Source organism: Phodopus roborovskii, unplaced genomic scaffold, assembly GCF_943737965.1.
Source record: "Phodopus roborovskii unplaced genomic scaffold, PHOROB, whole genome shotgun sequence".
NCBI lineage: Eukaryota > Metazoa > Chordata > Mammalia > Rodentia > Cricetidae > Phodopus > Phodopus roborovskii.
In genome coordinates, this window is record NW_026126447.1 from 32,655,483 (window position 1) to 32,681,038 (window position 25,556).

General features: G+C 43.3%; 1 protein-coding gene across 1 annotated transcript in view; it reads left to right on the forward strand.

The window, feature by feature from the left end:
- The window catches only part of Cachd1 (cache domain containing 1), a 211,927-nt gene that overhangs the window by 140,369 nt on the left and 46,002 nt on the right, over nt 1–25,556 (forward strand). The window contains exons 5-8 of the mRNA XM_051188233.1: nt 9,903–10,029; nt 12,839–12,983; nt 13,675–13,891; nt 21,016–21,165. Of these exons, the coding sequence (XP_051044190.1) occupies nt 9,903–10,029; nt 12,839–12,983; nt 13,675–13,891; nt 21,016–21,165 (639 nt within the window). The remainder of the gene's footprint in view (nt 1–9,902; nt 10,030–12,838; nt 12,984–13,674; nt 13,892–21,015; nt 21,166–25,556) is intronic.

Sequence of the window (25,556 nt, forward strand, 5' to 3'; positions counted from 1 at the left end):
AGGTAGGATGACTTGTTCTAAAATGAGAATGAACTAGCACTGGGGGGTGGGGGGGAAATGGAAACCCCACCCAGCCTTCGTCTCTCCACTGAATTCTCTTGCCTGTGTTCACACTGCTGCAAGCAGAAACACTGCCCTTCGTGTGACGCACATGAGCAAGATTCAGTAAATATTTGAAAAGCAGGAGGGCGGGAGGGAGACAGAAAACACTTGCATGTGTCTGTATCTGCTAGTGTCTCTCTCCTCCTATTTACCCAGCCACCGATATTCAATCATGGTGCTCTACCCTAAGGATCCCCCTCCTGAACTCCATAGTTGGATTGAATGTCTATAGTCACGTGGCACAATGGAGATTGAATGTCAACTCACGAACTCTTGGGAGAGTCGCTCAAACTGCAATGCACGAAGGAAGCTATTGTAAAGAGGCACGCATGCCCCTCCCTTTGAATCTAAGACTATTGAAACAATAGGCCAAGAAATTGGAATCTCCCTAGTAATCTCATGCTAGATCCTGATGCCAGCCTGGAGCAGGTGTCTCCTGGAAAGAGATCTAGCACAGCAGACTGAGAAGGTGAGCCAAGGTAAAGATGACACTCAGGACCACACCTTGGCGTGGACTGCTTAACCATGCTTACCCTTTGCCTTCTATTTAAACCTAAATGTCATGTTAGGATCTGGAAGATGAACCTGAGGAAGTCACTAAATTTCTCTGTTCCTCTTCCCAAAGGACCGCATTGAATCTCCTATTATGTCTTTTACTGTTACTATGGTTCTTTAACTGGTCTATTTGAAGTAAGGTAGCCAAACCTAGTTTGTTAGGACTGTCAGGGGCTAGACTCTGACCATAACTATGCTAACAAAACCACTTCCAAATTGTAACAAAGACCTACTACTAAATCCTTCTTAATTCATGAGTAAAGAAGTGTCTATGATGCTCTGAATCTGTATTTTGAAAACTGTCTCTTTGAGATAGAAACGTGAATTTCTGTCTACCGTGAAGTTGATTTCCCAACCCTGAACTTACGATTTTTATTTTTTAAAAAAATTAATATTTTATATTTTTATGTGTATGAGTGTTTGCCTACATGCATGTCTCTTTACCACATTTGTACTGTGTTCTCGGAGGCATGAATTAAATAGAAGTATAATAGAAGGCTGGGCCTGAGTCCAAATTTCTTTCTTCGTCTTCCCCAAGTTAGTGCTGAAAGGAGAAGTTAAGGCTCACATCACTAACCTGTGGTAAACTGCCAGAAGAATTAAGATCTGTCTATTGTATAGCTTCTCAGTCACACTGAAAACTCCCTCTCCTATCTCAGTTGCTCTAGTTATTGTCTAATGTTGCCCTGAGGTGTTCATGCTGTGATTGTTTATCAAGCTTTCTAGGCCACAGCTTGTGTCTGTGCTACCTTCCTGCTAAGCCAGCCCCTGTGGGTCAGTGGCAAACACCATGATGTTGGCTTCCAGCTGTAACATTTCAACAGTTTGTTTCTTCTTATTTCTTACTTCAATTATAAAATCATTTTTGTTATCTCATCACTTTATTTACATCCTACATTTACCAACTAATACAACGTATTATATTAAGAAACACCTCACGTGTATGTATGTATTTACTCTGCCTCTAGAGAAATACCCAGCTTGCTTTTTATCTGATGACAACTAATTCAAAAATGTTTCCTTTAGCATCATCTATCTTTACTTTGACGTAGTTTGTATTATTTTTAAGATTTAAAGTGTGTGTGTGTGTCAGTGTCTGTGAATGCAGGTGCCTTCAGAATCCAGAGCTGGAGTTACAGGCTCTTGTGATGTGCATGCTGGGTACCCAACTCAGGTCCTTTGAGGGAGCAGTACATGTTCTTCACCACTGAGTCATCTCTCCAGCCTGTCTTAATTTGTTTCATTTTTGTAATTGCCTCACTATGTAGCCTAGGCTAGCCTAGAGCTCGGGTTCCTGTTGCCTCTATCTCCCACTTGAAAGGGTCAGTGTGGTAGTTCTTGTTTTACACAAGTGCTGTAGAGTCTTGGAAAGAGCAAAAGTTTTAGACCCAAGTATTTTCCTGCTCCAGTAACAGTCCCACCTTGAATAAGAAAGATGCTGTTGCCTCTGTCAGTGGGGGTAAGAGGGCATGCTCACAGGTTCATTATGAAAACTGAAATGTCCTTGCGATGTACCAAACCTTTTCACTGTTCTATTAGCAAAGTAGCTCAAGTGAAGTATAATTGATACCCCAAAATCTCATGTGCAACATGTACAATTTATACATTTCCAGACTAAGTGCCCTCCCCCCACAAATTATCCCATGATGAGCTTTTAATCTCTCCATTTACCCATCAATTTCTGAGCTAGTTTTTGCTTTTTGTGTTTTGTTTGCTTGTTTGTTTAGGAACTTTTTGTTTGTTTGTTGTAGATAAAACTTTTTTCTCTTATTTTTGAGATTATAGTATAATTTCATCATTTTTCTTTTGCTTTTCCTCCCTCCAAACCCTCCCATATAATTCTCCTCACTCTCTTTCACATGGCGGTGTGTGTGTGTGTGTATGTATGTATGTGTGTGTTCTACTAAATATTACCTGCTCAGTTTAAAATTATCAGGGCTGACCATTTCGTATTAGATAACAAATTGATGTGCTCTTCCTGAAGAAGACTATTTCTCCCACTCTCAGCATCCCTTAATTTCCTACAGACCTTTATATAGGGTTGAGGCCTTGTGGGTTTTCCTCTGTTCACTTTAGCTTGCCTGTTGTTGTCGTTGTTCAACTTGTGTTTGGACAGTCATGCTAGTAAGACTTCATGGGTAAGGCTTCTTACGATACTAGGAATCACAGTCTCCCTAACCCTCAGGTTCTTACAGTCCTTTGCCTCTTCTTCCTTAGGTGTCATAGTTTTTTTCTAGATGTATCTGTTAGGACTGTGTTTCACAACCTTGCTTTTTGAGTGGTTGTGTTTTTCTCTAGTGGTCTGCATCTGTTGCAAAGAGAAGTTTCCTTGATAAGGGTTGAAGATGGCACTTATCCTTGAGTATAAAGGAAAAGTTTAGAAAGCAGTTAGAGATAGCACTGGTTTAAGTGATAGTTGCAGGTTCTCAAGATCCATGGCTTCACTAGCCCTGATAAATTAACTGGGTTTCTAGTATCAGAGATGGTTTCTCTCTTGTTAAGCGGGTCTTAAGGGCAATTAGAGAGCTGTTGGTTGCTGCCAGTGTGTGCATGCCACTGCTGTATCCTTGGGGACATGGGAACATGCTGCTGTTGTGATTTATCAGTATCTTAACTGGGTAGGACTATCGGTTGCTTCTCTCCTTTGGAAGTTGCATTGCACCCTCTGGTACCATGAAAGCTAGTCCTCAGAAAGGAGGCATTCATTCTGGCTCACAGCCTTCTGTTTCTGAAGTGCATGGTATCTTCAGCAATAGGAGCTTATGTGCCATCTCTGGGGGTGTCTTATTAAAGTTACTATTGCTGTGATGAAATACCATGATCAAACAACTTGGGGAGGAAAGTGTTTATTTGGCTTACCCTTCCATATCATTGTTCATCAGGACAGAAACTCAAACAGGGAAGGAACCTGGATGCAGTAGTTCAAGCAGAGGCCTTGGGTGAGGCAATGCTTACTGGCTTGCTCATCATGGTTTACTCAGTTTTCTTTCTTATAGAACCCAGGACCACCAGCCCAGGGATGGCACCACTCACAATGGACTGGGGCCTCTCCCATCAGTCACTCATTAAGAAAATTCCTTTCAGAGGGATCTTATGTATTTGCTCAATTGAGGTTCCTTCCTTTCAGATAACTCTAGCTTGGTCAGGTTGACATAAAACTAGCCAGCCCAGGGATAACCAAGGACAATAGCAATAGGCTTTATATTGGGGAGTCTCTTGGATAACCCTGACCAATAACTCAAAAGATGGCTTCTCATACCTGGTGTTGGTTTTTCTTAGGGGGTGTTTGGCTCTTGGAGGGAATATTTTCAGCCTAGATGAGAAAATTTCATTTAAACTATATGTATATTTACACATAGAACTACATATATTTCAGGTTGTTTCTTTTTTAGATTAATAGTAGTATGAGGTGGGTTTATTTGCAGACTTTTTCAACAAAGAAGTCTATGCATGGAGGAGGGAGTGGCTGACTTCGTAAAGACTATTTAAAATGGCCAATACTTCCAAATAGTCAAAATACTTTATTTTGGCTTTCGCATTAGGAGAGAATGAACTTTTAGAGTTTATACAACAGAGAATCTATCAATTGTGCCAGCCTGCGTGCTACAGATAGTTCTCAGAGAACTTGTTCTGAGTGTGGATACAATGGGGAGCCAGCCCTCCAGGATCTTAGATATAGTACTATAGAGTCTACAGTTTGCCTTAACAACAGTTATGTGATTATAAGGGTCAAGAGATAACTCCCTTCCCCCAACCCCAGGATTTCAGAGCACACTGTATCTTCAAGCTTGGGTACCAACTTCAATGAGGAATATTGATTTGTTGCTGCCTTCGTGTGTGTGTGTGTGTGTGTGTGTGTGTGTGTGTGTCTGTCTGTCTGTCTGCCTGCGCATGCACGCACGTGCATACATGCACACACACACAAACATATATACATGCATAGGCACATGTAGGCATGCACACATGTGTGTTAGGTGTGTGGAGTGATACAGACAGATGGTTTGAAGCCAAATAGTTTGGTCCCAGCTTTTTCCAGCACCCTTGGGGAAGAAAAAGGAGTATATAGGATTCTGTGTTGAGATAGATACCACCTCAAGTGGTCAGAGCATGTAGCTGGTACAAGAATGGTGAGAAGCCCCTCTGGTTTGTCTGCACAGTTAATAAGGCTTTCTTCACCTCTGCATCTAGGCCAGAGAGGGGCCTGCTTAGCCACACATGCTCCATGTTGATGGATTACTTCTAGGTCCTGGGGGTCTCGTTACCTTCATATTCATCTTCCTCTGCTAGTACCAGATAATGGATGAAATTTAATCATATGCCACAGGACTCCCAAGGAGGAGAACTTGAGAACCCTTGCCTGCTGCACTCAGTGCAAGAATGATTACGAGGATCCAGAATGATCTTTTGTGGTGAGACTAAATGCATCACGCACTGTATGACTTCTGATTTATTTTTAAAACATTCCTGGTCCCATTGGCTCCCTTTTAATAGTTTCCTAGAGCCTGTTTATTGTCACAGATGTTACTTTTAAATGAGGTCATCGTGCTCTCCTTAACTTCCAAAGGCAGCATTTGCCTTTTTATTGCAAGGGTTGGCAGGGCTTGCCTGGAGAACAGTGCAAATATGAGATCAAGGTTAAGGCTTCAGACCCCAGGAGATGAGGAGAGAAGAGGCCTCTGTGTCTGCACACACTCCACATCAGCCAGACACCACCAGAGAGCATGCTCACTCCATCCTTGGGATGACCTTTACAAGGGCAAATTGCCTGCCGAGAGGCAGGAGACAGACATCATGGTCTCAGATTGGCCTGAGTCATGTGCCCTTCTTGTTCAAAGTAAAGCCTCCGGCATGTCCAGAAAAAAAAAATTCTCTGAGCCCATTTCCTTATGTATCTTACAGATAAGAAGTTTTATTGCTTGGATTTAGGGGCCCTGTTATGCTCTTTGGTGAGTGTGTGGAGGAGATGGGGGAATGAAAAACTGGTAATTGCTAAAAATGTACTTGTTTGGAAATGCTCTGAATCCTGCATGTAGTGTATTTTTTCATGGCTTTGGGGGAGAACCACTGACAAAATACGGCTTGCCACTGATTTTTGTAAATATACTTACATTGGCTCACAGCCACACTTGATCGGTTACATGCCTGTGGCTGTCTTCTTGCTATTAGCAGAAGTAGTTTTATCAGACTGTGTGATCTGAAAAGCCAGAATTTCTACTATGTGTCCTTCAACAGAAGTTTGACATCACTGTTCCAAACTGGAAAGCTATGCTGGGACTGGGAGGTGGTCCTTCGAACCATGGAGGAATGGGCATGTGTGGAAATTTTAACACACTCCTTCCTGCATGTCAGTGGGTTCCTGCCATTCTGGTTTAATTCCAATACCTGAAACCATGTGCATGTTAAGATTGACTTGCTAAAGTTGGAATTAAATGGCAAAAATTCATCAGCACAGAGCTCATGTTGGGCAACCCCTGCTCCGTGTTGCTAGACTGGAACATTGTTTTCCTCTACATAAAATGATCCTGGGTATCCCTGGGCATATTCCTGGGAGGAGGCTAGCTGCTCAGCAGCACTGTGTGACTTTTGAAAGGCGCAATCACATGTCGTCCCAGCATGGAGTTCAAAAATGAATTTCAATGTAAGATGAGACGTTTACTGACAGACATCGTGATCTTGCCTTTGTGGTTTGAGTGTTTCCAGTGACAGGTGGGAACAGCTCTGATGCCAGACTGTGCCTCTGCATGCCAGGAGGAAAGATGAAACTGACATTTTAACATTGATTGTGTTGTATTTTAATTGCTGTCGTGTTTGTTAACTCAGTCCTCAGAGAGCATATTGCCAGTGGCAGAAGGGTGTATGCAAAGTAGATAAAACTCTAAACATGATAAACCTCACTCAGAAAGACTAGAGTCCAGTAGATTGTACTCTGGGTTCTACTTTGTTCATAGCACCCACAGATGATATGTCCTTATACACTCTACCTATGCATGGATGATAGGTGCTTATATATTACCCTATGCACAGATGATATGTCCTTATATACTCTACCCTATTCGTGGATGATAGCTATAATTACCCTATGCACAGATGCTATGCATGGATGATGTATGCTTATATAATTACACCATACACAGATGACCTGTGCTTATACACTGATTCCTGTGATACATTGGAGAGCTGGCCTTGACCTCTGGCTTCCTGTCTTGCTAAGTCAACATTTGAAAATTAATACCACTACTCTGTTCTCATGTCCCCATCCTTCCTCACAGGTTGCATCTTGGGATGCCATTTTAAGCAAGCCCAAATGCAAAAAAAAAAAAAAAAAAAATCCATGCGGTGTATACAGGACACCTTGCATTACATATGGTAGATAGAAGGTGCTCTCATCCAGTGCTTGTTGCCAACCCCATCTCATAATTTGGTATATCATTCCTGTCCTTGGATAGCACCCTTAAATCTCATTTAAGCCAATCATCAGATACTGTGCTACTTAATTTAGTAAAGGGTTCAGCGTATATTTCTGATCTCCATCAACTAGTTTGTCCTAGGCAAGACACACCTTGGTTCTTTGATCTCTTGCTTTTCATCCCTCCAAGCAATTCCATTCTCATGACAGGCCATGAACCAAGTGGAGAAGAGTTGATCAAAGTCTAGTGGACATCAGGATCATAGCTAATAGAGGCAACAGCATCTGAGAGCTGAAGTAAGAGTTTCCAGCATCAGTCCAGCCAGCATACTGAAGGGTCCTGTTAGGCCAGCCACAGGGCTGAGTGCTAAAGAGACAGAGCAGACCAGCAACCTGACTTCTTCATAAGGCTCTGGAAGAAGGGAAGCCTTCATGTGGTCGTCTTAGTATACTTGTGAACTGCAGTGTACTATTGCCCCCACTATGTCCTGCCGGTCTTCACATCTCCATTTCAGAACATTAATAGCCCTTGATGTCAAGTATGGCATAAAAGCATAATATTGTAATTAGCTCTCCCTTTTGTGTCTGATACTGAATTGTTGACTGAAAAGTATGAGAGTCAGAAGAGCTGTGTTTGAGACACCTTTCCACCTGCCAGATGTGGGTATACATATGTTCAAGAATTACTCAGCAAGTGCTATTATTCATGGTTTCAGGCTCTGGGGAGACAAAGCCAACATTCCTGCTGTATGCACTGGAAATTGTAACTAAAGGGGAAAGTGTATGAGCTGTGCTTACACAAATAGGTATGGTGTGGAAATAAAATCAGAATTTGTTGGACTTAGGAAAGCGCCGTGAACCATCTTTAAGCTCTCATTTCCTCATTTGCAGCATGGAAGTTAGACCCAGTATTGTATTTGATCATGCACCTGTTAAATGCAGCACCCTGAGAGCTCTGTGCTACTAAAGGGGTGACATCTACCATTGTTGTCAGAATCAGGTCTCAACTAGAGAAACAAACCCTTATCGGGGCCACATGAGCATCCAGCACTGTGCGTACTCAGAGCTGTGTGTGCGCTGGCCTCATCACACCTCAGGCATTCCTGCTCGATGCCTTTTCCCACACTTCTCCCTCCACTGTATTGTGCTGCGCTCTGTTTCTGTCTCTCGATCTGCTGATGGATTGGAAACGACAGTAAGATGGGGTTTTGCTCTTCCTGATGGATGCTGCTGAGCTTGAAGCCATGACCTGTGCATAGTCAAGTGTGTAGTGAAGTATTGAGTTGGTATGGAAGAGAACGAAAAGGCATAGTAGTGCAAAGAAGGGAGGGGATTCTGATTGTGAGAAGAGCAAAACAACTTTTGGAAGCTACACATGGTGATAGACACCAGTAACCCCAGCGTTCAGGAGCTGGCACGGGAGGATTGAGAGCTCAAAGACAGCCTGAACCTTCTTGGTGAATTAGATGACAGCCTAGATTACATAGCAAGATCTTGCCAATAATAATAATAACAACAACAACATAAAAGAATTTGAGAGCTAAAAGAGGTAAGTGAAAAATGCACTTGGCTGTAAAATCTTGAGGACTGGAGGAGAATCCCCAGAGCCCACATAAACCCGAGCACAGTAGCATGCATCTATAGTCTAGGTGAGAAGAGAGGTGAAGATTGGAACCCCTGGAAGCTTCCAGGACAGCTAGCCTGGTGTACACAGTGGCAAACAACAAAAGGCAGAAGGCAAGGACCAGCACCCAAGATTGTTTTCTGACTTGTACACAGGAGCCCTGTCATGTGTGTACAGTAAATCACATACATGCATGCACACACACACAAAGATTCATTTTTTGCTTATTTGTTTGTTTTGGTTTGGTTTTGAGATATAGTTTCTCTGTAGCTCTGGCTGCCCAAGAACTCACTCTATAGACCATGCTAGCCTTGAACACATAGATCACCTGCCTCTGCCTCCCGAGGGCTGGGATGAAAGGCGTGTACAACCACCGCCAAAACCACAGATTGATTTTTAAAAGTAGAACAAAACTTAAAAACTCAAGAGGTTGAGGCAGGGCGTTCACAGGTGGGTCAGACTGGGGCTGAGGGAATGCCAACTATGATCCATGGCAGGGACATGGCTGTGCGGGAAGTTGGATGGCACAGCATGATTTAAACACAGGAGCCAAGACGCCAAGGTCTCGGTCCCGACCAATGGCTTAAGCATATTTCTCAACTCCAAAGCAAGAATAGTAATATCACCCACATGCTAGCATTGCTTTATGAATGAGGTGTCATAAAGAAAAAGCGGGTCTCTGTGTCCGCTTGGGAGACGTGCGTTCATTTTACCATTCACTGAGTAAAAGAGTTCCAAAATGACATGGCTCTGGCCCTTCAAATACCATCTGTGCTGTTTCCATTACTGTGAAGCCAGACTAGTGAAGGCAAGGTCAAAGCCACAGGTTTAGTCCCTGGAGACAAGGTTAGCAGTTTCCATGGTTAGAGAATGGACCTCACGCCAGCAAGTGTACTCTAGCCCAACATGGATGAGTCCCTTGAGAAGAAATATTAGTGCAGATGAATCATTTGTGCTGGAAAAATAACCCAGGACCTAGAATGTCACCCTATCATGTGAAGAATAACAGCTTCTCTTGAGGGAAACGCCAGGCTTCGTAGTCTCAGGATGTTTTTTAAGAGGTGGAAAAGCAAATGTTTTGTAGAAAATTTACACCCCTTCTATCTGGTGGGATTTCTTCATACTACAAGTGGTTTATGCAAAACAGATGCCCGAGGAGCCATGCACGTACACCTGTGGGCTCTGTGGATGTATTTCATTTTCTTCCTCTTCCAGTTCTTGCAGACAACCTGAAATCCAACCCTGGGATCAAGTGGCAGTATTTCAGCTCAGAAGAAGGAATTTTCACTGTCTTCCCAGCACACAAGTTCCGGTGTAAGGGCAGCTATGAGCATCGCAGTCGGTATGCTGACTTCTTCCTGCAAGGGTTACTTGTTGCTGATGGCAGTCTGCATGGCCGGGTGGGCTGTGACTCTGGGTAGAGGATTTAAAAGGCAGCAGTGAGTTCCACACCCAGTTCTGCCCCAAGCAGTTCAGAGATTTGTTTTTTTTCCTTGCTCGGAAACAATGTCTACTTTTGACACTTATGGATGTGCCTGCTCTGGGGCAGGATGATGGTGAAGCCCAGAGCTTTCCAACAGCTATCTGTCACACCAAGCAAAGCTGCTGGAAGGAAATACAATTGCTTGCTGCATTTACTGTTATGTGCTGTGACACCTTGGTTGAAATAGATGTGCTATTTCACCTTCCCCATGCTTGATCCTAGGCCATAGCGATGTAACTGCAGGAAAGTCTGTGACTGACTTGCCTTTCTGGGATAATGGGTTTGGTTTTACACTTTTGAGCACACTTCAGCCACTGCCAGTTCCAAGGCTGTGCACAGAGCTTGTGAACCAAGTCACCATTATCCTGCCTTTCGCACACCGAAATGACTTGGTTGCACCATGTAGCCAGAGGGAATGAAGCGATGAGATCATTTGTAAAACAAGACTCATCAATTTACAGAAGCCCCTAGGCAAAGATGGTCTCCTTTGGCCATGTCAGGTGTTCAGTGCCTGGGAAGAGAGGGAGATGCCCATTCTCCATGCCAGTCTCCAAACAGGAGCCACACTATCCCTTCATCTTTGCTTCTCATGTATCCAGGATTTTTCCCAAAACGGGGTGACATCTCCCATCAGGGGTGGGGGTGGATTATTATTTGTATGGTTTTGATTTGGGTTTTTTTTTTTTTTTTTTTTTTTTTTTTTTTGTTTTTGTTTTTTCATCCTCTCTGTAGATACTCTGTTACAGTTACATACCAGGGAAACTGGATTAGAAATCATGACTTTGGTGTCTAGTTCAGTGGTTCTCAACATCCCTAATGCTAGTACCCTTTAATATAGTTCCTCATTTGTGGTGACCTTCAATTAATAAAATTATTATTTTTTTTGCTACCTCATAACTGTAGTTTTGCTGCTGTTATGAATCATAATCTGAATGTCTTGGTTTCCAATGGTCTTAGGCGACCCCAGTGAAAGGGGCAGTCAGTACACCCACACACACACCCACAGGGTCGCAACACAGGTCGAGAACCACTGGTCTAGTTGGGGGAGCAAAGGCTGGCATCTGCCCCTAAGGAAACCCAGCTTGTGGGAGGGAGGGAAGGGCCGCATCACTATTCAGCTCTCACCTGCAAGTTCCAGCTCGAGCCTGCCTATGATGAAGCTGACTCTTTGGCTGTGTGTGACCGTGTTTCTCTCCTCATGAACTGCCAGCCCTACCTCTTAACTTGTCTTAACTGGTTGCCTCTGCAAAGTCTCCACAACCCATGGAAGACTCTAGTGGGTTTCAGAGCACAGCACTGTGAGAAAGGGACCAGTCAAGCTCTGAGATCTGCCTCCCAGTCTATCTATGTAACATACAGGGCTATTTATACATCCTGCTAAAGCCACTTTAGATAAAGCTGCTGGGCTTTTCATTGGGTGAATTCGACTAGGACAAAGGTGGTATATCATTTTAAGGAAAATCTTCTCCCCTAGTTAGAAGAACATACATATGCATGTATGCGCGTACACACACACACACACACACACACACACACACACACACACACAAAGAGGAACATTTGACCTGGTATCAATCTAGGGCAGAAAGGAGCTGCTACTGTTCTGTTCCTGGTTCACCCTGAGGACGCTTCTTTTATTTCATTGCTCCACTGGCTCAGTGGTCCTGACTGGTGAACTACTGAAGCCATCTCAATACAAGACTCTGGACTTGCCAACAGCTAGTATAAATTTGGCCAGATTTTAAGGTGTTCCGTTTTGGTTTGGTATTTTGTCTACATTTCTTAACTTGTGACCAGGCTTTTGTGACTCACTGGTAGCTCGCATCTCACAGAAAATTCTTGTTTTAGAGGTGTCAAGGAGGGGATTCTCTTGGGGCCGATTTGCTTTCTTAAACCACCCCTAATTTGTTCCAGGTTTAAAATGAATAGAGAGCTCATTAAAGCCCTCCTGACCCATACAGGGGCGGAGAGTGCTCTGATCAGAGGCATGTCTCCTCCATGGCTTGGACAGGTCCCTCTTTCTGCACATTGGCAAACAAGCACCTGGTGGGAAGAGTGGCTGTTGCAGGTTTAGACAAATTCTGATGACATGATTTGAGATGCTCAGCTCGGGAGCCTTTTGGTGGCTGGCCTGTATGAGTTGCTGAGACACAGAGAGGAAATGGGAGGGGGGGGGTATATGGGAAGAGGAAGGCCAACCTACCATCGAGAACTGCCCAGCACATACCCAGGTCACAGGCTTTCATAACTGCTAGCAAAATGCTGTGTGTGTGTGTGTGTCAGTCAGTCTGTGTGTCTGTGTGTATCCAAAACAGAAGCCAACACTGGCAACTGGGCCTTGTTCTCCCTTTGAACCAAGTCTCTATAGCCTGAGGAGCCAGCAGCTCACTCCCCTAAACAGAATGAGTAAGCCGAAAGCCTGGCCCTGCAGAAGTGAGCTGAGACTTCCAAGTATGTGGAAGAATCAGCCTCCTGGAAGGTGTGCTCTCATCTTCAAAGTCAGAATTTCACAGTCCTGTTCCTATCAGTGCCCCTCCACATTCCATCCTGAACCCACTCCAACCTGTGCCGCCCCCAGAACAACTCACCCCTACCCCTCACCCCACCCCCGTGTGCCCACACATCCATAGTGTTCACAGCTGTGTTAAGACCCTTTTCCTCTCTCTAGGCCCATCTATGTCTCTACTGTTCGGCCACAGTCCAAGCACATAGTGGTGATCTTGGACCACGGGGCCTCAGTCACTGATACCCAGCTCCAGATTGCCAAGGATGCTGCACAGGTCATCCTCCGCGCCATTGATGAACATGATAAGGTGACTATTATCCCAGTGTCCCTTGGGGGCATGAAAGCGGTCTTGAATATTTCCAACATTTACTTTTGTTTCATTATGTTCAGTCAGACGCACACAGTGACATCTCGGTCACGAGCGGACCAGGTAGCACCAGCGCGACCCTGCGGTGACCACGTTTTCAGTGTTTTGACTTTTCCATCACCAAAGACTTTTTCTTACGAACCTCAGTGCTGAAAACACACAGAGACCACACTACCCCACTCCACCCTACCCCCTCTTTACTGATCTCCAGTTTGAAAGCCAAGATGGGCCACTTTCGTCAACATATTCTTCAGCATGATCTTAGGACTGTTTTTGCGTTGTAGTGGTTCAGATATGCAAACACTGCTTGAGTTTGGCTCAAAGGCGGGATTCTTGGGTTCTATCCATTACAAATGCTTTTCATACTTGACAGGTGGATGGCTTGGGGCATTTATTTTTAGACTCAGACTCGGAACCTGTTCTACAGGCCTTCCTCTCTCGTTAAGCTCTCCTTTTACCTGAACATCCAAGCCTGGGCATTGTGGCTGAGGCAGGATTACTATTTGAACCCAGAAGTTTGGGGTTTGCCTTAATAACATGGGAAAGACTTCACCCAAAAATTAAATAAGTAAATAAATAAAGCTTTAAATGGTAGAGGAAAAAGTCACTGAGTGCTTTTTCTGTCCTCCAGATTTCTGTGTTGACTGTGGCAGACACCGTCAGGACCTGCTCGCTGGACCAGTGCTATAAGACTTACCTGTCCCCAGCCACCAGTGAGACGAAAAGGAAAATGTCCACATTTGTTAGCAGTGTCAAGCCCTCTGACAGCCCCACCCAGCATGCAGTGGGGTTTCACAGGGCATTCCAATTGATTCGAAGCACCAGCAATAACACCCGGTTCCAAGCAAGTAAGTGCATTTATGAGAAATGGCCACAGTAATGTGCTACAAACCAAGTTCAGAACCAGAAAGGAAAAACTCTCCAGCTGATTTCAGATAAAATTATCATGGGTATCTTCATACCCATGCTCTCATCTTTTCAATTTTATTATGGTCATTCTGTGGGACTTATCGAATCCTAGAGCCTCCTCTTCCTGCCCCTTTATTAAAAACACATCCTCACTTATGCTCATTTCCCAAGAGAACAGCCACATCCTCTTTAATGTTAATTGTTGGCTTTGCCTCCCTGTGGGCTTGAGCAGTTCTGTGCAGTGTGCATGTGCACCAGAGGGAGCAGCATGGATTCTTTCCTTGATCCTCGTCGTCTTTCCTAACCAGCTGTCATGTAGATGAGCCCACCCTTCCCATGTACAAAGGCACTCTAATTTAATTTCCGTGTATGAGAGAAAAATCTGGAATGAGGATGCACACTAAGGGAAAAGGAAGGGTAGTTGAAATAGGACTCTGCTTTGAAACTTCTCAAAGGAGTCTTTTATTTCTTCTTTTATAATTGAAAATCTGTAGCCATTTTTCTTTATTTAAAAATTTTAATGTATCCTGTTTTGGGTAAGGTTTTGCTTTCCCCTCCTCCTCCCCTTCTTTCTTCTTTCTTCTTTCTCCTTCCTTTCCTTCTTCTCCTTCTTCTTCCTCCTTTCTCTTCCTCCTTCTTCCTCCTCCTCTTCCTCCTCCATAGCCCAGCCTGGCCTCCAGCTCGCCATCCTCTTGCCTTTTCCTCCAGAGTGCTGGTGTTACCCAGTTGTTTAATACACTGTTAAAACAGATTTATTTTATATATATATATTTTATTATATATATAATATATATATTATATATATTATATGTATTATATATATTTTAAGCTGCTTTGTGTATCTGTATCTAAAGATTTAAAGTCAGACTGCTGATGGGTGTAAAGTATCATGCTTGCATTCTGGCTGATGGAGGGACTGGCAAGTATAACTAGTGGTAGGAGGTGGCCTATTAGTTTTTATCTTCACTTGTTTAAAAATTATAAAGTTAGTTTAAAGGGACTTTTTTGTCATTGTTTGTTTTTGTCTTGTTGGAGATAGGGTCTCATGTAGCCTTAAGATGTAGTTGAGGTATACATGCACTTTAAAAACAATGTATGTTCATGATCACATCATTTCCCTGCTCACTGTACCTTAGCTAGGTCTTCTGTTCAAAGCCTCCTGAGGTGGAAACTCCATGTGATCAGGGCTGTAGGCTCACATGAGGTTCCTAGTTCTATTGTGAGCTCACACGTTTAGTGGCAGATTCCCTTTCCTTCCAGCTCTAAAACTCATGTCACTTTACTTCTTGATGACCAAAGGGGATCTCTTCTACTCCAAGTCCTTGGTATTGGGACACTGGTACCCTCTTCTAACAGGCTCATCTGATTACCCAGAGCCACCCCCCCTTTTCATTTCATCAAGTTACTCTCAACTTACCAGGAACCACAGTTTTATCTTCAAGATTCACCTTTCTCTGCCAGATAGCAGCCCAGTCACAGGAGCCAAATTCCATTGTTAGGAGCATGTTATAGCTCAGGCCCACGCAGACGGGGAAATGAATGACACTGGATACTCTGGATGTGTCATCTCAGAATTTTGCCTACTATTGAGAACAAGCACCAGCCACACACACTTCAGTGAGGCAGATAGTCAGAGCTTATCTCATGAGCCAGGCAGATTAGTTAGTGTATCAGTTATTTTTGTCAACATTATATGAACTAGAGTTGTCCACGAAAAGGTAACTTCAGTTGAAGAGTTACCACTACCAGATTGACCTGCCCATGTCGTAGGGCATTTTCTTGATTCATAATTGATGTAGGAGGGGCCAGCCCTCTGTGGGTATCCCTACCCTTGGACAAGTGGTCCTGGGTTATTTTTTAAAAAACCAAGTGGAACAAGCCAGCCATATTCCTCCATGGTTTTAGTTCCTGCCTCCAGGTTCCTGCTGTAAAATAAACACTTTCCTCCCAAGTTGATCATGTTTCCCACAGCAAATGAAAGCAAACTAGTAAGTTGGCCAGTTTGTCATAATCCCTCACTGGAAGGTTTTTCTCCAATACACTTGAGTTATCAACCTGCCTTAGAGTTTCTGTCCAGTTTTCATTTCTGTCTTGTTCAGATAAAGGAAAGAAATGTTAAGCTAGCAGTGGCAAACACAAATGCCTGTAGCACTCGGCAGCTGGAGACAGGGCAATGAGCATCCCTCATTGATGGCAGAATAAATGGTAGAGGAGGTTGCTTCACCAGGGCAGGTAGCCCTAGCATGGTCCTATCCTCCAATTCGAGAGAAGCCAGAGATCTGGATTTCCCCTGTGAAGTCTGGATTTTCAAATGTTATTGCTCCTCCTACTTGAAAACCTTATTAAGCCTCTTCTCATGGCCCTCTCTGTACTACTCATTGGCAGGAAGCCTGCTTTCTTAGGAGGCTTTCTCCTTGCTTTTGTTTGTTTGTTTTGTATTTGGTTTCTTATGCTTCCAAACAAAAACCTGGCAAGAAGACTGGCCATCAAGAAGTTGGACAACTTTCAATAGCACAGATCCCAAAGTGCTCAGAGAAATTTTTTTTTCTTTGGTTCTAATAAGATGTTTCAAAAGGTTAGTTTGCAACCGCCCTCTTTACAGCCTCTAATCACAGTTCAGAGGAAAAAGAACCTAACTTGGTTTGTTTAAAAAAATTCTTCAGGAATGTCCACTGTCCACATCATGGTGACAGGTTTTGTGATGCCCCAAACAATATGACCTAGTGTTTGAGTATTTGGATCTTGGATTCAATTCTGAACCTTTTCTGACCTTATAAGCATGGGAATATTAATTGAACTACCCATAACTGGTCTATTCTGTGAGGTGGGCATGACAATAACACCCAGGATTATTTCATAACTGTTCAGCAATTTAGCTGTCACTATTCTGTTCCATCCCCTATGAGACTTCTAGCCTCAGCTCATTTACAGCAGTGAACTCTACCCTATGGGATTACTATAAGGATTACCTATTGAAGGGGAAGCATCTACCCATATCAGGACCGTATAAGCAGAAGCCAGACTTTGCCAGATTTTGTAGCTTTACATTGATTTATCATATACCAATCAGAATCTAAAACTTTTATGCAGAGTGGGATTCTTTCTTCAGGCCCTTGGTAGATCCGTAAGGAATACCATTGACCTTTTAGGTTGTTTCTTCTGTGTTTGTTTGGGTGTGGGTGTTTGAGAGATCATCTCATAGCAAGAGGAAGATGATTTCAAGTGTAGATGTGATTGCATGTGCCAGGCTCAATTTGAGTTGCTTTTCCTCTGACATTGATTCCAAGACATACTGGTTATACACTTAAAGAGAGAGTCCCCATGTCCCCAGACCCTTAAAATTGGCCACCTCTAACTTCACCAGTGCTATAAATTCCCACCAGTGAGTGATTCAGGAGAATCCACTGAGCAGAGAGCCAAATCAGACCAAACCTAATGAAACCGCTGAGTGAGAGCCCCAGTCAGGGAAGTAGAGCAGTGCCTTGCTCAACCATCATTAGAGAAGCCTCCTCTTGCAGACACAACTGGACAGTGTACACAGAGAGTGAGACCTTGGAACACTCAATCCTAAGTGGAATGTCTCTAGAATCCCTAACCAAGATATTTTCTCCAATTGACATCTACTTGTAAAAGAAAAAAGATAATTTTCTCTACTGGGTATGTTAAATACACTTATAGGCAAGCCTCATCCCCAGCAGTAGATGACTAACACAAAACTAAAACTCAATGATATTTTTGTAGACTTTTTTTGTCTCATGTTCCTTTGTTTGGGCATTTTTTTGATCTTACTGATCTTTTGTTTGTATTTTATGGTTTCCAATTTTGTGTTGTTTTTTGTTTGTTTGTTTGTTTGTTTTGTTTTGTTTTTTTCTTGGTTTGGTTTGGTTTTGGTTTTTGGAGACAGGGTTTCTCTGTGTAGCTTTGGGGCCTGTCCTGGCACTCACTCTGTAGATCAGGCTGGCCTTTAACTCACAGAGATCTACCTGACTCTGCCTCCCAAGTGTTGGGATTGAAAGCATGCACCACCACTACCTGGCTTAAAATACACCTAATTGTATTTTGAAAGTTAGCAATGACCAATTTTGTATTTTATGGTGTGTGTGTGTGTGTGTGTGTGTGTGTGTGTGTGTGTGTGTGTGTTTCTTGTGTTTTTTCTTTTTTGGGTGGTGGTGGTGGTTATGGTTTTTCAAGACAGGGTTTCTCTGTGTAACCCTGTCTGTTGCTGTCGTGAAACTCACACTGTAGACCAGGCTAGCCTCAAACTCACAGAGATCTGCCTGCTTCTGTCTCCCAAGTGCTGAGATTAAAGATTTGCACAACTGCCTGGCTATGCTTTAAAAAAAAATGTGTATTACTTGTATTTTGTTTGCCTGTTTGTTTGGGAGAGAGAGAGAGAGAGAGAGAGAGAGAGAGAGAGAGAGAGAGAGAGAGATCATGGAATTAGGTGGATGAGGGGGAGTTAGCAGAAGGGAACCCAGATCAAAATAAATCATATGAAAAATGTATTATATATACACTTATATATATTTATTTATATTTGATAACTGCCAATGAAAAAAACTTCAATTTTGCTTGGTTGAAGACTGGGTGATAATATAATGGGGTCTAGGCAGACCTAGTAAGAATTTTGCAAAATAATTATTGTGGGATGAAAACAAAATGTGACCGGATACTAAACAAACCTGGAGACTTGGTCCTTCTAGCTTTCCAGTCACAGTCCTCTAGTCTAAAACAGCTCCAGTGACATTCACAGAGACAGTGTGCTAAGTGACAATCAAAAGGACTTTGTTTAGAGGCCAGTCAAGGTGCATCCCAGAATTTATCACCAATAGGACCTTTGCCAAGAAGAGATGGTTGGCCTCGTACTGTATGCCCCTGTGATACAGCTGTATCCCTTCCCGAAGGATGTGAAACTATTTCCTTCTGTGGTTTGTTTGACATTTATTTTTAGTGTGAAGCGTAAGTAAGATATTTCAGACTAGTAAAGTAATAGTTACAACTGAGAAAATATTGACATCTAGTATTAATGTGGGAGTTTTCCTGAGACTCAAGGATTTTATTTTTTTATCCGTCTGCACTTTCTGATCTCCAGTGGTTGAATAAATGCATTTACATATAAAGTTAGTAAAAATCTAAGCATCTTAGTTGGCTTTGCTAGTCCTATTTTTAGGACTATAATAAATAGTCCTATTTATTAGTCCTATTTTATTAAATTCAGTTTGGCTGTCTATAGCATTGATAGTATATAAGCTATTAATCTATGTATAACAATGAACACTTCAAAATCTTAAGTGGAAGTTTATAAACTGTAAGAACTGTGTATCTTTTTCTTAATGCCAATTGTATTTGTTACATAGCCATAAGACTGAATGGCCTTGACATTCCATCGCCTTTGTTTCAGTCATCAAATCCCACCCACCCTCAGAAGGTAGCTTCCCAAGGGTGCAGATGTTATGAGATGGATCATAAAGCAACTAGGCTGTCTGCCATGGTTACTCTAAAGTATTAGCCCCAGTGAAACAAGAACAGCAGGACCTGTGGAAATAACATGTATATACAAGTATTTCTCTACACAGGGATAAGATTCCCTACAGCGTATCCAAAAACTATCTATTCACTCAAATGCCTTCATATTAGAAAGAAATACAGAAACCCAACTCTTTCCCCATCCCTCCCTTGTTATCTATAGTGGTAGACAGTTTATTATCCCCATTCCCATACCTCTCTCTTCTTTCCTCCCTCATCCCCCTCCCCTCCCGTGTGTGTGTGTGTGTGTGTGTGTGTGTGTGTGTGTGTGTGTGTGTGTGTGTAATACAACTCTTTGGCTCTCTGGGACAACACAGCAATGTGCGATAAATCTGCAACAAGTCAGCTGCAAAGCTGCACTCTGTAATTGATGGGACAACTCGGCTGCAACACAGCATAGTGCCCCAGCTCAGTGGCACCCATGCCAGAGTTGATGTCAGGGTGTCTCTCAGTCACTCCTTTACCTTATTTTTCTTTGACAGAGTCTCTCAATGAACTTAAAGCTTGTCATCCTGACCACAATGGCTAACCAACAAGCTCCCAAGATCCACCAGTGTTTGCTGGGCCAGCACTGGGATTAGCTATATACTACCACCCCACTTAGCTTTTAAATGTTACCTTTGAAATTGACTCTACCCATTGAGCTGTCTCCCCAGACCCATCACTCTTAGTCTTGATTCAGCCTGCTTTGGATAAGGTCTTCTCATTGTGTTACAGTTACTTCTTCTCCCTTACTCATTGGCCTGATTTGAAGGGTGCTATGAATTTAAAATCACAAGTCATCTTCAGGCCACTCGAAGGAGTGCACGCACGTGTGTATTGAGACTTCTTTCTCGTTTACCTTCCTTCCTGTGCCATCACCCTTTGGTTTACCTACCCGTTCATTCAGTTGACCAGACATTTCTCCAATTGTGCATAAGTTACTGCCACCTTTGGCTACATGACCCAAACACACTAAGCATACTGTAGCAATTTGGAACACACAGTGCATTAACATCCATAGTTTTGTTTTGCTACATTAATAAGCTTTCAAAATCAAAATGTGTTTGACGGTATTTGGGGTCCGGCAAGTCACTTTTAATGTCTGCAGAGCCCTAAAAGAGCCTCTGCCATAAAAGCAAGTCCCCCACCTCACCCCCCAAAGCGTGGCTCCTGTAAATGGCCCTGTGTGAGACTGAGGGAGGGATAAGCTGGATCTGAGTCCCCATCTCAGAAGCTGGGGAGAATTCCTTTTAGGTCAGCTTAAATGAACACAGCGTGGGTGCCCAGAGGAAATCGCCGTCTTTCATCTGGTAAATGTGTCGGGAGAGTCTTTCGTTGGAAAAGTGAGGCCTTGCTATCCAGAGAGCTCGGGATAGAAAGGGAAAAGGAATTAGCAAGATGAAAGCCAGCATATCCGTCACATGGGAAAGGCGTAGGACACAAGGGACCAGGCAGGTCCTCTGGGTGGGGGAGTCAGGGAAAACAGAAGGAAAAAGGCACAGCTACCTCTAACCGGAATCTGAATGTAACCTCGGTCTGTGTGGTTTTTGTTTAGATACCGACATGGTTATTATTTACCTGTCAGCGGGCATCACATCAAAGGACTCCTCAGAAGAAGATAAAAAGGCAACCCTCCGCGTCATCAATGAGGAAAATGGTTTTCTGAACAACTCTGTAATGATCCTTACCTATGCCCTCATGAACGGTAGGTAGTATTTTGAGATTTTCCTTCCAGATGAAAGTTCCTCTAGAAAACAGACTTGTGCCTGTGACTTGATGTCAGGCAGCTCTTTCCTACCAGTGCTGGGATGCGTGTCTTCTCTTCTTCTGTGGTCTGGCTGAGTTTTGCATCTCTCTCCTTCTTCCAGTTCTCCATATTCTAGGTCATCAGAGGTGTTGATCCTGCAGGGGAGGTTGATACTCAAAGATCCTGTGAGTTGCAGGAAGCCACACAGCACTGGCCTAGATTCTTTCCATTCTCAATCCATCCAAAGAACCACAATCATGCCTAAGCTTAAACCAGCTTCCTTGGCTGTCAAATGTAGATAGCAAGGACCTGCTTTGCAGGCCTGTTGAGAGGGTTAGCCTTCCTAGACATCAAACCTTTACAACAGCACTGGAGGATGCCAGCTTTCATTAAAATCTAGTTTCACCGTTAAATGTTGGTAGATGGGTTTAGAAAATTGGAATATTTGAAGAAACACTTGACATTCACCTTTCTTCTCCCCGACTGTCCTCCTGCGCTGGTTTATGCTCCGTGGTATGATGACACCATACCTATTAATATGTGGCTTTTCCTTCAGTGGCTCTTCCCCCTCAGGGCCTCAGCCTGGGTACTTGGGTGCTGCCTTTCCTTGTGGCTGAGTGACAAGGTGTGCATCCTATAGCCCGTCCCACTTATGAGCTCTGTGTATCCCACCCCCCACCCCGCCCCCATCTTAGCATCCCGCCCCTTAGGATATGCTAAGGATTCTGTGGCGAATGCCCCCAAAATGTGAGTTCTAAATATCAACCCCAGGTTCCTACTCAGATCCTCTTAGGAGGGAGCCAAGAGTCTGCTACTCTGAAGTGATTCTGGGCCTAGTGCCTGATGGACCACCCTGAGGGAGTGCAGGCTCACCATCCAGGTGCCACTGTTGCAGTCACCATTCACCAACTTAGGCTCATGGCAGGGTTCTCCATTTCTTTAGACCCCAACCTTTTGTCTTTCCAGTCAACATTTCATTGTGTAGCCCAGGCTAGCCTCAAACCTGTGGCCCTGTTTCAGCCTCCTCAGTGCTGAAATGGCAGGTGTGTGCCAGCTCGAGACCTCTCTTTTTATCTGTGAGGTGAGAATAATCAACTCCCCATGCATAGGGATACTATAAAAAGTAACATTATGGTGTATGTTGAAAGTTATCAGAGAGGGGCTGGAGAGATGGCTCAGAGGTCAGGAGCAATTGCTGCTCTTACAAAGGTCCTGAGTTCTGATTCCAGCACCCACAGCAGGCACCTGTAACTCTAGCTCCAAAGGATCTGACACCCTCTTCTGGCTTCTGTGGACACCTGCACACATGAACCTCCAAACACCCAAATAAATTGATTAATTAAGATAGAAATTTTAAGTTAACATAGAGCTTGGGGAGGGAGGGAGCAGTGATATGTTTCCTGTCACACCCAGACTGGCTGGCAGTGAAGGGCATCTCTGCCATCTGGGGTCAGTCTCATTCAGCACTATCACGGAAGGCATCCTGATACACTTGGCTCCCACTGTGTAGAAGCGCATGCCCCCCACCTTGTGTTCCCTCCTCTGTGGACAGATGCTGTTCTCTCTCCTATCCCTTCACAGGCATTGAGGCATCTTGCTGTTTGCCCTGTGACCTGAGGAGAGGAACCATCTATTCAGTATGGATGGAGACAGCCACTTTTTGCTTGAGCACTTAGCCTTCGGCGCCATGTCAGGGTGCCTGATGCTCTGTTCTGCCAAATTTTAACTTCTTTCATGAGTGAGAAGGGAGGAAAATAAAATCCCCTGAGTCTCTGTAGTGCCCACAGACTTTCCTGTCTTCACAGAGCTCTCTCGCTAGAGAGGACAGATGAATTAAATACAGGAGAGGAGCAGGGAGACACACCCACATGAGGTAATTGCTTCTTGTGTGTCACAGACACTGAGTAAAAGTCCCGGGTTATCACCTGTCCAGGCACCAATCCTTCAACGGTGCCTTGGGTACCATTGCCATAGCCCTGACAACTCCACACTTTAATACCTCAGTTTAACTCCATTCACCCATCCTTAGCTCTTCAGTTTCTCTCTTTTGTCTTAGGAGATACATCTGGTCACTGCTAGTTATCTGACTGCTGTTCACTGAGAAAACAGGAGATCCTCCAAGAGCTCAGATAGTGAAGTGAGGCCACCATGAGATTTTGAAAGATATCTCTCTCTCTCTCTCTCTCTCCCTCTTTCTCTCTCCCTGCATAACCATTTTCCTTGCCCCTGGTCTTCCCATGGCTTTTGATTACAGATGGCTGAAAGTTTGAAAGAGCTGGATTTTCTGAGGGATTTGAATGAGGTAGATCACCATGGCTAGGGTGACAGAAAAAAAGAAAAGAAAAGAAAGAAAACTAACTCAAAGTTTAGTCATCAAGCTTGCAGGGAAAACTGAAAGCTAGAGACATTGAAGACAATCTATACGTTGTGCTAAAGAAATGTCTGGAAGGTCATTGGCTTTTCATGGCCGTTGCTCTCAGTGAAATCTACCTGGAGCTGATGTTGGTGAATAAGCCAGAAGTTTGGGATGGAAGCTTAATGAAGATCAGAGAAAGTGGCTCAAACCGGAACTTGCTGGTGTCTCTGTCTCTCACCATCTCTGAGTTCACGTCACAAAACTTGACTTTTGGCATCTTTAATTTGTGAGCATACAGCAGAGAGGACTCTGGGAACTGTGATTTCTAGCATGCTGGTCTTGGTGGATTTACAATCCAGTGTTTACTAATCTACCATGAAATGACCATGAAAAAGTGCTGATACTGTCAACAACCTAACCCTCCATCCCATGCCATGACTTGCAAATATTGCAGAACAATATCAGGCAAAGAAGAAATACATCTATTGCTTGTGTTGTCTCCTTTCATCACTTTACCTCTGTGAGCTTCCCTTGAGATGCTGTGAAAAATCAGTCATGTCTTTTACTCTAAAACAGACCCACCACCCCTCATCCCTCACACCTCACCCCAATCTTAGCTCTGTGCCAAGCAAAGGGAGCAATTATGTGCTTCTCAAATGATTTGCCCCAGGAATTATATTCCTTTCCTTTAACCATGAACGAGTGCAGTAAAATTCAAGTTTATCTGGATACAATGTCTTTAAAAACAAAAAAAAAAAATCAACCAGTTATGGTGGCACATGTCTTTAACCCCAGCAGTCAGGAAGCAGAGGCAGAGATATCTCGAAGTTTAAGGCCAGCCTGGTTCACAGAGCAAACTTTAGGCCAACCAGAACTACATAGTAAGACCCTGTCTCCAAAAAACAAAAGTAAATGATGATGTGAGATGATATGTTAGATTTTGCTACTACTTAGCAAACTAGAAATAAATGTCTGCTATTAGAAATGCACTCACTCCATAGGTGAAAAGTTGTCCATGAAGGCATCAGTTTCTTTTCAAGAGCGGGAGACAGAATCTTTTGGAAGGTCAGTGGTAGAGTCTCACCAACAACTGAAAGCACTTGAACTTGTTACAGTGGTGCCCATGTGAGATCAGTTACTAATCCTTTTGACTATATGCCAACAATAGCAAACTAAAAAAAAAAATGGTTTATTAAATTTATTTTTGCACTATGGAATACAGATGTTGTAGAACAATACATCCCACTATGCCTAAATCTTTCTACAAAGTTTTCAATACCCCATAAATATAAAAAATACACATTAAATAAATCAAATTTAGTATTATCCTAACAATATCAAGCATAAAGACATTTGTAATTAAAATGAGCTTGAAGAAGAGAGTTTAGGAGCATTGCTAAATGCAGACCATAATTCTTTCATTTAGTTCCTTGAGTTTTTGGCAAGTGGTTTTACAGACAAAGATGGAATGAGATGGTAAAGGCCTTAAAACTCTCCAAAGGTCATCCGCTGCTTTAAATTAAATGCAGACTCGTTAACTATTACTTTTGCTTTCAGATATTAAGTGCAGCAAAGAATTTTAAATCTTATAATTAAATGTTTAGGGCGAGCACATCCTTTGCTTCCCATGTGGTTTTCATCATGGCCTTTTGAAGAATCCCTTTGTGCTTTTGACTGAAGAAATTCCCTGTCTCAGCCTTTGGTTTACAGTGGGAACTGGTACCCTGGGTCCATAGTAACCCTACAAAGACCTCTTGCATTGCAAGACTTCATCTTTTTGGTTTGGGTTTTGGTTTTTTTTAAGACATGGTCTCACTATGTAGCTCTGGCTATCCAGGAACACGCTATGTAGATGGAGTTTGCCTTGCTAATTCTAGCACACCCCACCCCCAAGTGCTGCGATTAAAGGCCTGTATCATCATGCATGGAACAAGATCTCATTTGTATCCATAGTGGATCTAAATGGCAAACTGCTTCCTAAAAAGTAACCAAG